This window comes from Diplotaxodon limnothrissa, linkage group LG15 (genome assembly GCF_057381915.1).
Source record: "Diplotaxodon limnothrissa isolate DT_005_m linkage group LG15, D_limnothrissa_male_GT1.1, whole genome shotgun sequence".
NCBI lineage: Eukaryota > Metazoa > Chordata > Actinopteri > Cichliformes > Cichlidae > Diplotaxodon > Diplotaxodon limnothrissa.
The window spans coordinates 30,747,130-30,760,360 of NC_140610.1; the positions used below are offsets into that span (position 1 = coordinate 30,747,130).

The 13,231-nt window shown below is 41.0% G+C and overlaps 1 protein-coding gene across 1 annotated transcript in view; it reads left to right on the plus strand.

Annotated features, from left to right (window-relative positions):
- The first annotated feature begins 8,600 nt into the window (after nt 1-8,600).
- cnih3 (cornichon family AMPA receptor auxiliary protein 3) overlaps nt 8,601-13,231 on the plus strand; it is a 115,101-nt gene continuing 110,470 nt past the window's right edge. The window contains exon 1 of the mRNA XM_085372695.1: nt 8,601-8,678. Within this exon, the coding sequence (XP_085228821.1) occupies nt 8,601-8,678 (78 nt within the window). The remainder of the gene's footprint in view (nt 8,679-13,231) is intronic.

Below are 13,231 nucleotides of genomic sequence, written 5' to 3' on the forward strand. Positions count from 1 at the left end.
TTTGTGGTGTTTCGACAGAAGAACGGAGACGACTTGGTTTATAATGGAATGTGTATTCAGCAGTAGTTAGCCATCCAAAACATATCACAATACACTTCTCTTCTTCTATCCTTCTATCACTATTAGTCACAGAGCCCCCTACTGGTAACTGAGTATATGTTCATATTCAGTCCCCCTTGTAAAGCAACCCTTCACCATCTTAGCAGTTTATGTAAACATAACAATATCCTGGTCAAAAATGACTCCAAGGTTCCTCACAGCGTTACTGGAGGCCAAGGTGATGCCATCCAGATTAAGAATCTGGTTAGATACCATATTTCTAAGATTTTCAGGGCCGAGTACAATAACCTCAGTTTTATCTGAATTAAGAAGCAGAAAGTTAGCGGCCATCCAGGTCTTTATGTCTTTAAGACATTCCTGCAGTTTAACTAATTTGTGTGTGTTATCTGGATTCATGGATAGATAGAGCTGGGTGTCATCTGCATAGCAGTGAAAATGTATGCTATGTCTTCTAATGATACTGCCTTGGGGAAACATGTATAATGTAAACAGAATTGGTCCTAGCACCAAACCCTGTGGAACAGCATAACTGACCTTGGTGTGTGAAGAGGACTCTCCATTTACATGTCCTTGTATGATGAACACAGTCAGGTCTCCTGCTCGTGAGGTGAAAGTGTTTGTCGGGTGGTTGTCTTGGGAATGTACTTACTGTAGCGTCTCTTGTTTCCAGGAGGATTGCGGAAACGTGTGGAGGGAGCTGGGCACTAATGTACATAGACACTGAAGGAGGCGGAACATTCACCACAGAGGAAAATCACTGCACAGGAATTGGGAACTGACACACAGAGAAACATGTGCACTGTGGATTACTGGCACCTTTGTTGTAATTTTAGCTGTAAATGCATTGTGTTCATACAGAAAGTCATGCATTTGGGTCCTGCTTGTGCCAAACCTGACAGTAAAGTGCATCTAACAAAGCAGTCAGTGAGTGTTAAGTGCTAGATCAGGTGCTAGACCAGCTACATTCTTACTCTGAATGGCATTGCTTTGGCCTCCAGTAACACTGTGAGGAACCTTGGAGTCATTTTTGTCCAGGATATGTCCTTCAGTGCACATATTAAACAATGTAGGACTCCTTTCTTACACTTGCTCAATATCTCTAAAATTAGAAATATCCTGTCTCAGAGTGATGCTGAAAAACTAGTTCATGCGTTTATTACTTCTCGGCTGGACTACTGTAATTCATTATTATCAGGATGTCCTAAAAACTCGCTGAAAAGCCTTCAGTTAATCCAAAATGCTGCAGCAAGAGTACTGACAGGGACTAGAAAGAAAGAGCATATTTCTCTTATATTGGCTTAAAAATTTTCTTTTTGATAAAGCATATAGTTAGGGCTGGATCAGGTGACCCTGTATCCTTCCTTAGTTATACTGTAATAATGGCCATGATACATTGAGTATTTCTTCTTCAGTCACCTTTCTCACTCACTATGTGTTAATAGACCTCTCTGCACTGAATCATACTTGTTATTAATCTCTGGCTCTCTTCCACAGCATGTCTTTTATCCTGTCTTCCTCCTCTTACCCCTACCAGTCGTGGCAGATGGCCGCCCCTCCCTGAGCCTGCTTTTGCCGGAGGTTTCTTCCTGTAAAAAGGGAGTTTTTCCTTCCCACTGCTGCCAAAGTGCTTGCTCATGGGGGCTCATAGGATTGTTGGGTTTTTCTCTGTATGTATTATTGTAGGGTCTACCTTACAATAAAAAGCACCTTGAGGTGACTGTTGTTGTGATTTGGTGCTGTATAAATAAATTGAATCAATCAGTCAATCATGTCAGCTGTTATAAACTGTTTGCTTTTATTGAAAGCATTTACTCATTAGAATTATTCATTTTTTTCAATGCAATGGTAAAGGTTTTATTCTCTGACCAGGGCACCATTAATGAAAGGTTTTGCACTCATCCAGTTGTTTCACTCCTTCCTCAATATTGTCTTCTTTGTCCAGCAGTCTCCTTTTTCCTTTAAATAGTGAACAGACTGCAGAGGAAACAAAAAAAAAGAGATGGTGTATTCCTGTGGCTTAGCTTTTCTGTACAAAATAGCTGCATTCAGAAATACTTCTTCATTTGAAAATATATAATACATGAGTTTTCAACTCACTGTACCTTCACAGAAGGGTTCAGAGTAATGATGGTATGTGTCCTTGTCTTAAAAAAAATAAAGAATAAATACTATCAGTTATCAAAGAAAAGTGGAGATTTTGAAATACTGAGATATGTAAAATCTGCCTTTGCCCCCAGTAGGAACAGAATTGGCTCCATCTGCTGGTAAAACATCTCATTCATCTCAATGCAAGTAGAAAAATGCAATATGGTTCCGAATTTGTAAGGCTGATAAAGTTTCTCCTGAGTGCAATGTATCTCCCACTACAGCCCACAGTGGCATTGAAGATAGTGAAATACTAGAAAAGAAAACTGTCAAAATTTGGCTCAGCTACAAATAATCAGTCAAAAAAAAAAAACAGCAAGCAAATAAATAACAATGAAGACTGTGTTTCATATACAAATTACTCAAACTGAAAATGTGAGAAGTCTGTGATGGTAGCCAGGAAAAATCTAATTCAGCATAAAGCATCTTATCCACTTGCAATGCTAATTAACCGCATACATCTGTCCAAAAAACAAAACCGTTTTATTGTATTTTCGTACCATATTAACATTTAATGTCTTAAACACTTTCTTAAATACAAACAGGGTGTGTACCCTGTGTTAGCTGGGATGGGCTCCAGCCCCCCGGTGACCCTGATAAGGATAAGCAGAACAGAATGGATGGATAGAAATATGCAACTTAAACTAAGGTATAAAATAAAATGCTCTTTACTCTAGTTTTATTTTGGGATGCTTTCTTACATTAAACGAGTTCTGAGAGTGTTTTATCTGCTCAGTGAAGTAGGTTTGGTGTGTGTTCATGTGAATGTGTATCTGTATCTGTATTTGAATGTGTGTTTAATAAGCGTGCTAGTGAATGAGTGTCAGCATGTCGTTGTAAGCCTTAAAGAGCATGTGGGTTTTACTGGCCTATGTGTATTTTTATTGGCCTGCAAAAAAGCTTTTATTTTAAGATTTTCAATAATTAATATGATTTAATGTATTTTTATATTATTTTACTTTAAATCTAAAAATAGGGTTACAAAAGTGATCTACTACACCCCATGCCCCCCTTTAGACTCAGACCTGGTTATTGTGCTTGCAGGTATCACTGCAATTAAAAGCTGTCACCTTCAGCAAGCTGCCTAATTTTAGCACTGTGTCAGACTTAGGCTACGTTCACACTGCAGGTCTTAATGCTCAATTCCGATTTTTTGATCAAATCCGATTTTTTGTCTGCTCGTTCACACTACAAATAAAATGCGACAGCAAACGCGCTCTAGTGTGAACCCTCAAAGCGGCCCGCATGCGCAAAAGAAGATGTCACACACAACGCGCTCTGTTTGGACCCAGAGCAAACAATATTGTTTGACTGATGGCCCTTAATATAAAGACTTCGGACTTTACGTTTCCCAATTTTTGCTTTAAGTTATTTTGTTATTTACATAATAATGTAAATAACCTAATAATTATCCTTATTGCTGTTTTAGAGAGCGGTACTTCAAAGGATAGTTGCAGATTTCTGTCAGAATCTGCAGATTATACAGTACAAATAAAATGTTCACGTTTATCCAACGTTGTCTTCCCAACAGTTTCACTGACATCTACACTGGATGGCCAGGAAGCGTTCGCGATGTGTTATCGGGCGCTTTTCCGGTGCTGATAATTGGCGTCTGTCTTGTGTCAGTGACGTAAAAGACGGATTTAATGCGACTTGACCGTTCAAACAGCAGTCGCTTTCTAAAACATCGGATATGTATCGGATTCAGTACCACATACGAAAGTGACCCAGATCGGATTTGAAAAGATCGGATTTGTGCCGTTCACACTGTCATACCATGATCGGATATGGGTCGCATATAGGGTCAAAAAATCGGATTTGATGCGCTTTCGCCTGCAGTGTGAACGTAGCCATAAGGCTGTGTTCACACTGCAGGCGAAAGCGCATCAAATCCGATTTTTTTTTTACCCTATATGCGACCCATATCCGATCATGGTATGGCAGTGTGAACGGCACAAATCCGATATTTTCAAATCCGATCTGATTCACTTTGGCTACGTTCACACTGCACGTGTTAATGCTCAATTCCGATTTTTTGATCAAATCCGATTTTTTTGTCTGCTTGTTCACACTACAAATAAAATGCGACAGCAAACGCTCTAAGCGGCCCGCATGCGCAAAAGAAGATGTCACACACAACACTCTCTGTTTAGACCCAGAGCAAACAATATTGTTTGACTGATGGCCCTTAATATAAAGACTTCGGACTTTACGTTTCCCAATTTTTGCTTTAAGTTACTTTGTTATTTACATAATAATGTAGATAACCTAATAATTATCCTTATTGCTGTTTTAGAGGAGCAGTGCTTCAAAGGATAGTTGCAGATTTCTGTCAGAATCTGCAGATTATACAGTACAAATAAAATGTTCATGTTTCTCCAACGTTGTCTTCCCAACAGTTTCACTGACATCTACACTGGATGGCCAGGAAGCGTTCGCGATGTCTTCTCTGGAGCTGATAATTGGCGTCTGTCTTGTGTCAGTGACGTAAAAGACGGATTTAATGCAACATGACCGTTCAAACAGCAGTTGATTTCTAAAACATCGGATATGTATCGGATTCAGTACCACATGCGAAAGTGACCCAGATCGGATTTGAAAATATCGTATTTGTGCCGTTCACACTGTCATACTATGATCGGATATGGGTCGCATAGGGTCAAAAAATCGGATTTGATGCGCTTTTGCCTGCAGTGTGAACGTAGCCTTTCATATGTGGTACTGAATCCGATACATATCCGATGTTTTAGAAAGCGACTGCTGTTTGAATGGCCATGTCGCATTAAATCCGTCTTTTACGTCACTGACACAAGACAGACGCCAATTATCAGTGCCAGAGAAGCGCCCGAGAAGACATCGCGAACGCTTCCTGGCCATCTAGTGTAGATGTTAGTGAAACTATTGGGAAGACAACGTGAACATTTTATTTGTACTGTATAATCTGCAGATTCTGACAAATATCTGCAACTATTCTTTGAAGCACCGCTCCTCTCTAAAACAGCAATAAGGATAATTATCAGGTTATCTACATTATTATGTAAATAACAATGTTAAGATATTCATTGTGTGTACTCATGTTGTACAGTGTTTAACTGCATTTTGGTTACTGTGGTTTAACAGAGACAGTATTTTAGTTGTCACCACAAGGAGGCACTGTTTCATTGTAAGCGCACGGATGCTGCGTCATCACGCCCCTAAGAAAAAAAAAGTATACCACAACGAAAATGGTACCCATGAGGAAAGTTTTGCCGCGTGTTGATGTGGAATAAAGTTCCCAAAATATTAAGGACATTTTTGCCTCCGTCGTCATTTTCCTTCGAGTTGATCGCTGTCGATGCTGCAATACTCAACAAACAAAATAACTTAAAGCAAAAATTGGGACACGTAAAGTCCGAAGTCTTTATATTAAGGGCCATCAGTCAAACAATATTGTTTGCTCTGGATCTAAACAGAGCGCGTTGTGTGTGACGTCTTCTTTTGCGCATGCGGGCCGCTTTGAGCGTTCACACTAGAGCACGTTTGCTGTCGCATTTTATTTGTAGTGTGAACAAGCAGACAAAAAAATCGGATTTGATCAAAAATCGGAATTGAGCATTAAGACCTGCAGTGTGAACGTAGCCTAAGTTAACACCTCATCTGCTTATTATTTATGTGGCCTTGCTTCTGCAGCTTTACTTTTGCTGTATAAAACAAACGATGGATGCAGCAGCTAAAAAGTTCACTTTTCATCATGAATTTGTTGATCATGTGGTTTGATGCCAGAAAAAAACATTTTTCACTCCACCTGAGCTCACCTTTTCAGCAACAGCTCCGCCTCTTCACTCTTTTGCAGGGCATGCAGGCACCGCCTCCACGCTAAACCATGACAGCATCATACTCACTGCTGATGTTGTGTTATCAGCGTTTTTGTTAAAAATGGAGGCTGCATTGTCTTAATATTGTAGTACATTGTATTAACATGTGTGCTTCTAAACACATTTCTATTGCAGGTCTACTTTTAGTCACACATATGGGTGAAGTGCTTGCATTTAAATGGTAAAGTCAGAGAGCCACAGAGCATGCGTTAAACAAAGCATCAACGCAAAGAATTTGCACTGATGATTTTTTTTTAAATTAAAAGCTCGTCCCAGCTCACTGATGCCTAGTGGTTGACAGGCTCAAGCTCAAGCACACTTATGCTTACACTTATGTAAGAAGACAACGGTCCAAAACACACTAGCAAATCCATCTGTGAATGGCGCAAAACCACCAAAATGAAGGTTCTGGTGTGACCAAGTGCTCCAAAAGGCATCAAAGCCACAAACACAGAAGCAAGAGCTTTGCTAGAGTGGCCATTAGAGGAACTGGAGATTTTGGGACTCCCCATTTGGCTTCATTTTTCAGGTTATTTTTTTTAATGCTTGATTGGAACCTTTCAAACAAAGATGCCACAAAGACCCAAGGTTTCACAGCAGTACATTGCATTATAATGAGATCGATTTTAATGTTGTGGCTGATTGGCCGATGGCTCAGTCCACTGTATCACTGGCTGATGTGCAGACTTCTCTCGGTGCGCTCCCGCCTGTCTTAACCAGTCGTGGCAGATGACTGTCCCTCCCTGAGCCTGGGTCCTGTTAAAAATGAGTTTTTCCTTCCCACTGCCACCATGTCCTTGCTCATGGAGGGTAAAATGATTGCTGGGGTTTTCTCTGTATTATTGTAGGGTCTCTAGGCACTTGCTTCAAGGCACTTCATATTTTAAGCCTTGAAGCAAGTGCCTTGTTGTGATTTGATGCTATATACATTGAATTGGACTGAATTTGTCAGTGTGAGTACTCAGCAGAGAGTACAACTGGTACAGACACAAACCATGATAACATGCAAGTCATCACCCAGTCACAGCCATTCTGTGCCAGACTGAGTTTAACACTTTTGCGTATAAAGGAGCTGTGAACACTCACATTCTTCAGCATGTGAACACACACCTGTGACAAATTAAACCATGATATCATTTTTCAAAAAGATTAAAATCAACACTGAAACTTACAAAAATGAAAACTAACTCTCAGCATTGGACCTTATCAAACATTACAATGTGATTTTGCTAAAAACAACTCAGAGAGCACACACCTGTTGTTTGCTTGCTCTCTGGACTTTTGGCTATTTGTCTGTGGCTTTAATAAATGAAGAAAAAAATAACGGATAACCCAAACAGCTGGATTCAACAATGGTTAACAGTCAGTCTGTTTTCTCAATATTATTATTAATATTTTTGCAGAGCAGCAGACAGCAAAATACCTGGTTGAGGGTTTTTTTCCCCATTAGGATTTAAAGCTTGCATTCTATAAAGGAGCCAGACGGTGGGGTTAGTCTCACAGTTTATCAGTTCTGCAGGCTGTGGCCTCATTAGTTTCTTTACGATAGAAATGACTTGTGATTTCAAATTAATTGATCATTTTAGACATTTATATTTTCACTATTACATGTGTTTGCATGTATTTATGTACATGTGTGCATGAGTCAGTACTTGCTTTAATAATGTGCACATTTTCTTTTTCTCTAAAGACCGTCCACGACATGAAGATGTTTTGCTCCTGTCCTTTTGTTTGCTGGTATGTATATCTGGTTGCAGCACTTAGCTGGTTACAGACTTGGTCGAAGGACAAAAATACTCTCACAAACACACAGCCAAACAAGAGCTAACAATTCACAGCGGTCACAAGTATTTAGCAAACAAAAAACGATGTGTATGTGTTTGTATGTGTGTTTGTGAGTGTGCGGAGAGGAATCTGCAAGCACACGCGCGCACGTGCACGCACACCGGGTGCTGCTCTTTTAAATCCACCTGTTCACAGATCTTCCCTGCGCGCTCCGCTCGCTTCTGCTGATAGGTCTGTCAGGGTGAGAGCAGCGTTTATTGCCGCCTGTGTGCTGTGCACTGTGGCAGGGCTCTTCTCTAACGGCAGCTCAGCGCAGAGGCCGCAGCAGCAGGGCTCCTCCTGCCGCCGCTGAATGGATTACCTACTTATTCACCTTCCCCGAGTGGCTCTGCGTGGACACCTCCTCGTCTCGGCGCCTTTCTGTGATTTCTATGCTCACCGGGACTGCGACCACTGATCATGCACTGATTTGCGAGCAGCTCTGACTTCGGAGTCGCCTCGCTGCTGCTGGTGCTGCTGGGTGGACGCACAGCTGATCAGCCGGAGAGGGGCTTTCTGCAACAAATTGTTGCAAACATTGTGAGGGGCGAAGTCATGGTGCCAGCACCGCCTCGGCTTTCTATGGCACTGTGAGAACTTTCTTTTCATACACCCCTTGCCCCTCTTTCTTCTTCCCCCTTGCCTCTCTTTTGTTTTAGATGTTTGGCTGCAGGATCGTGCTTCCTCGGGAAATTATCCACGTTTCCCTTTTCAATTATGTTCACGTTTGCTGCCTTCTGCTACATGCTGTCTCTGGTCCTCTGTGTGTCCCTGATTTTCTTCGCAATATGGCATGTAAGTACCTTACACTGGGTATCACTGGATGTATTTTTTTTTTTTTTTGGGGGGGGGGGCTCTTCTTACTCGTTGTTGATGGCAAGGTGTGTGAGTGTATACTGAACTCGCAGGTGTACGTAACAGTGCTAGTTGGCTTTAGCTTTAGTTTACAATGTGAATTTAAAAATTTCCAGACTTTACACATCCCCAGCAACCCAGTTTCACACACACAGAAAGTGCCTGCATCCCTGTGCAGCATCCTCCAGATCAATTAAGCACACTTCCCTTCCAGATCAATTAGGGAATCTTGTAGAACGTTATCTCTCTCTCTTCTCATCTTCCTGCTCTCTTCATATCCTTTTAATCAAGCATCGGATCAGCTACACACCAGTGCCAATATGGCTGACTGCATTGTGATATTTGAATAATCTTATTAGTTGCTCCCTGAGCAACATGTAGGGCCTTGTATAAAGACAGATTTGGGTCAGGTCTTCCAGCCTTTTGCCCCGGGTCTGTCTTTTACATAGACCTGATGCACTTGGGGTGACTGATCCTCTGGCAATTCCAGCTAATAGTTGGTGTGTCTGTCTGTCAGACAATGACCCATGTGTCAGCAGAAATAAAGAGTCCTAGACAGTAAGGGTACAGACACACGTAGTAGCACAATTAAAACTAAGTGATCATGCTGAAAACACCTTTATGATTCCTCACAAATGAAGTGTACTCCCCCGTTTGAAGTAGATGTCATGGTGGCAGAAACAGGAGCCAAGTGAAACAAAGCAAATGTATGTGATGTAGGATGTCATGATATACATGCAAAAGAAAAAAAAAAGGGTTCTATCGCTTTTATAGAATGCTTTCATCAGAGATATTGTTTAAAGCAAAAACAGAATTGTGTGACATTTTAGGTATTTAAACAAAGTTTTTAAAGGATCATAATGGACAGAAATGTACTCTCGTATCCTTCCTACATAGTGCATTTCATACTGGGCGAGGTACCCAGGCTTTGCCTGAATATCCACCAGGTCACCAGCGAACCACTTAGATGTTGGCTTATGGTTGGACTGCAATTTGGCAGTTTTTACAGCACTTCAATTGTTCCACATTTTGTCATGTTACAAACGTATTTCAAAACTGGTTAAATATTTACATACATGTTATATTTAGGGGGCTTTAACAAGAATTTCAAGGAAGCGTTATTACTTTTTCATAATGGGGTATTATGACATTATATCATTCAGCTGAAATTATAATTTAACTATGCCTTAGGAACACATGATCTCACTAAAGACAGAAAAGACTAACACCGATGTAGCAACCAGACCCCATAGTGTGTCAGTTAGTGAAATTCAGTTTCTTCCGGTGAAGTAAATAAGTTCATTTTCTTTCAGCTTTGAAGTAAACAACTAAAGCATCTACCAATGTCAGTTTTTTCTACCAATAGGTTATTGCTGAGTGACATTCAGTGCCCTCCATAATGCTTGGGTCAAAGACACAAGTTTTGTAGTTTTGCCTCTGTCCACAGCAACAGTGGACTGTAAATCAACTATCAATATGTGTTTGAAATGCAGGCTGTCAGTTTTGATTAAGCGGGTTTTACAACGTAATGCATGAACAGTTTCAGAGATGCAGCCATTTTTTTTAATGAGCAGAACCCAAATTTCACAGGCTCAAAACTGATGAGAGGCTAATATAAACATAAAGATTAAATGTAAAGACTTTGATACTCAGATGAAAAAAAACTTGCTGTCAAAGTCTCCCTGAAGTCTAGAAACCACGGACGTCACCAAAATGTGATGTTTCTTCGTCTTTACATTGGAGGGTTACCTACACACCTGTCAGCTCCAGGGTGATGTGCAGCACACAAACTGCTTTATATGTGACTTCAAAGAACTAAGATATTTCTAGTTTTTCTTGTGTATAGATCGGGAGTGTCAAACATATGGCCCCAGCGGCAAGAATTGGCCCAATAAAGACACCAGTCCGGTTCACTTGATGGCTTTGGAAAATGTGAACTGTATTTTCACGAATTTTGTAACTTTTCTGAATGATTGAAAACCATAGTAATTAACTAATTGATAAAAAATAAATGACAGAAAAGTTCCTTCTTTTTTACCATCCAATACAGAAATTTCTGAAAAAGGTGAAAGATATAGATGTCTGATATACTAGACCATAGATGTCTTCATTTACTTCAGCATTTCTTTGTCTTGTAGAAAAACTGACATGTGATATTTGATATTGCATTTCATTTTACATTGAGACATTTCAGGGATGTGAGGGTTCTCAGTCATCCAGGTCATGGTAATCTAAGGAGCTTGGAAAGAAAAGCAACTGGACTTCTTTAAGTTTCTTGAAGATGTTTCTCCTCTCATCCGAGAAGCTTCTTCAGTTCTAAGACCAAATGGTGGAGAGTCCCGGGTATTTAAACCTAGTGGGAGTTGTCCCTTGGGAGGCCTCCAAAAGTTGATCCTGTTCATCCGGACGTAGCGTTTTGTGGGAGAAATGTTTCGTCACTCATCCAAGTGACTTCTTCAGTCTCAGGTGACTACAGGTTTCCCCAATCTTATAAACAGTACATTTTTGAGAATTTGCATAATTAAAATTAAAGAACTGACCTCCCAGTCCATTGTTCCTCCACTGGGCTGGTTTCAGTCATTATGCAAATGTACTGTTTATAAGATTGGGGAAAACTGCAGTCAGCTGAGACTGAAGAAGTCACTTGGGTGAGTGACGAAACGTTTCTCGCACAAAACGCTACGTCCAGATGAACGGAATCAACTTTTGGAGATTTACTTACCTGGATGATTGAGCATGCATCAAGACGTCCCTTGGGAGGGTTGTTGACTTCGGTAGTGGGCCTCAAACTGTCATGTGACTTATTGAGATCACCTGATGCAAGATGTGAGTGGGCGTTAAGGCGTCTGGGAAGGGATCTCAAAACTGGATTATAGATGGTAGACAGTTGGAGTCGAAAGCCACCGCCTTTGTTCAAAGATGGTCGTTCACAGTGGACATAGATGGCTTCTTTCACTCCTCTTTCAAACCATCTCTGCCCAAAATGTGAACATTGGCATCCTCAAAAGAGTGACCTTTGTCCTTTAGATGCAGATGGTCAGCTGAGTCTTGTCCTGTCCAGGGGGCTCTTCTATGTTGTGCCATGCATTTATGAAGTTGCTGTTTGGTCTGTCCAATGTAGAGGTCTGAGAATTCCTACCTGCACTGTACAGCATACACTATGTTGTTAAGTTTGCGTTTGGTAGTTTTGTCTTTGGGATGAACCAGTTTTTGTCTGAGTGTGTGGCTGGGTCTGAAGTACACTGGGATCTTGTGCTTGGAGAGGACTCCTGATTTCTCTGACAAATCTGCTACATAAGGGATGACAATATTGTTCTGTTTGTCTGTAATTGGTGTCTGACCTTCTTTTCTGTGCATCTTTGCTGATTTCATGAAGGCCCAATTACGATGATCACATGTTCTTTTCTTAGAGCTTTCTTTACATGTGTGTTCCCTCTTTTTCCCTTCTGGCTTAGAGGGAACATTTTCTGCCCATTGTTGTAGGGTCCTGATTACTTCAAGTTTGTGTTCCAGAGGGTGGTGGGAGTCAAAGAGGAGATACTGGCCCGAGTGCGTGCAGGCTTCCTGTAAACTCCAGTGTTGAAGTTTCCATTCTCCTCAACAGTCCAAATATTCGCTGGTGAACTTTATGTTTCTATCCACTGAGTGTATGTGAGCAGTGAAGGCTTCTACTTCTTGGGTTTTGATATTGACCCAAGTGTCATCTTTAAAAGAGCCAAGAGCTTTACTTTCCACTTTCTTCATGTTCCTACAAGGCTGGCTACTATACGTGACCCTGGGGAGCCCATGGCACATCCATGTTTTTGCCTGCAGAAACCCTTATTATAAAGCTCTCTAAAGCTATATGCATATGCAACTGCAGAGCTGTCACTTTCTGCCACGCCACAAAAACACATCATTAGTACTTAGAAACATTAAAAAGGTCTACAGAGGGACACGATCCACAACACATCCTTCAGTGTGTTGCCTGCGATGTAAATTCTGCACCAGTGAAAAGAAAGATCACAATTCAACATTTGCGTTCAGCAATAATAATCCAGTCGAAGCCTGCCTTATTGTGCATTCTGCTTAAGGAGGCAGAAACAGTGTGGAGATGCCTCCTCCAATAATTCCCCATTCACATTGCCATACAGACTTGCAGGATAATAAGCTGGGGCTCCATACTGTGAGGAAACATAATTAGGAAAAGGCTGTGCAGTGTGGGGAGTTGCTGAGCCAAAGCTGCATGTTAACACCAGCCACCTGCCAAAATGCTAGGGAAATTTGGCTCAAACTCTTCCTTCACTTCTATCAATCATTTTGGCAGGTGGCCATCTCTCAGTCTGTCTTTGTTTTTCAAGTTCTCATCTGGTTTCAAAGACAAAAGAGAAAAAAAATACTGAACCCTGGTGCCACAGTTGCTGCTTGGCCAAAAGGTTAGTTTTTAAAGCCCCGAGCAGCAGTGCATTGTTAAAAAGAGCAAGCATGCTGAGTCAAACTACCCAGGGTCAAAT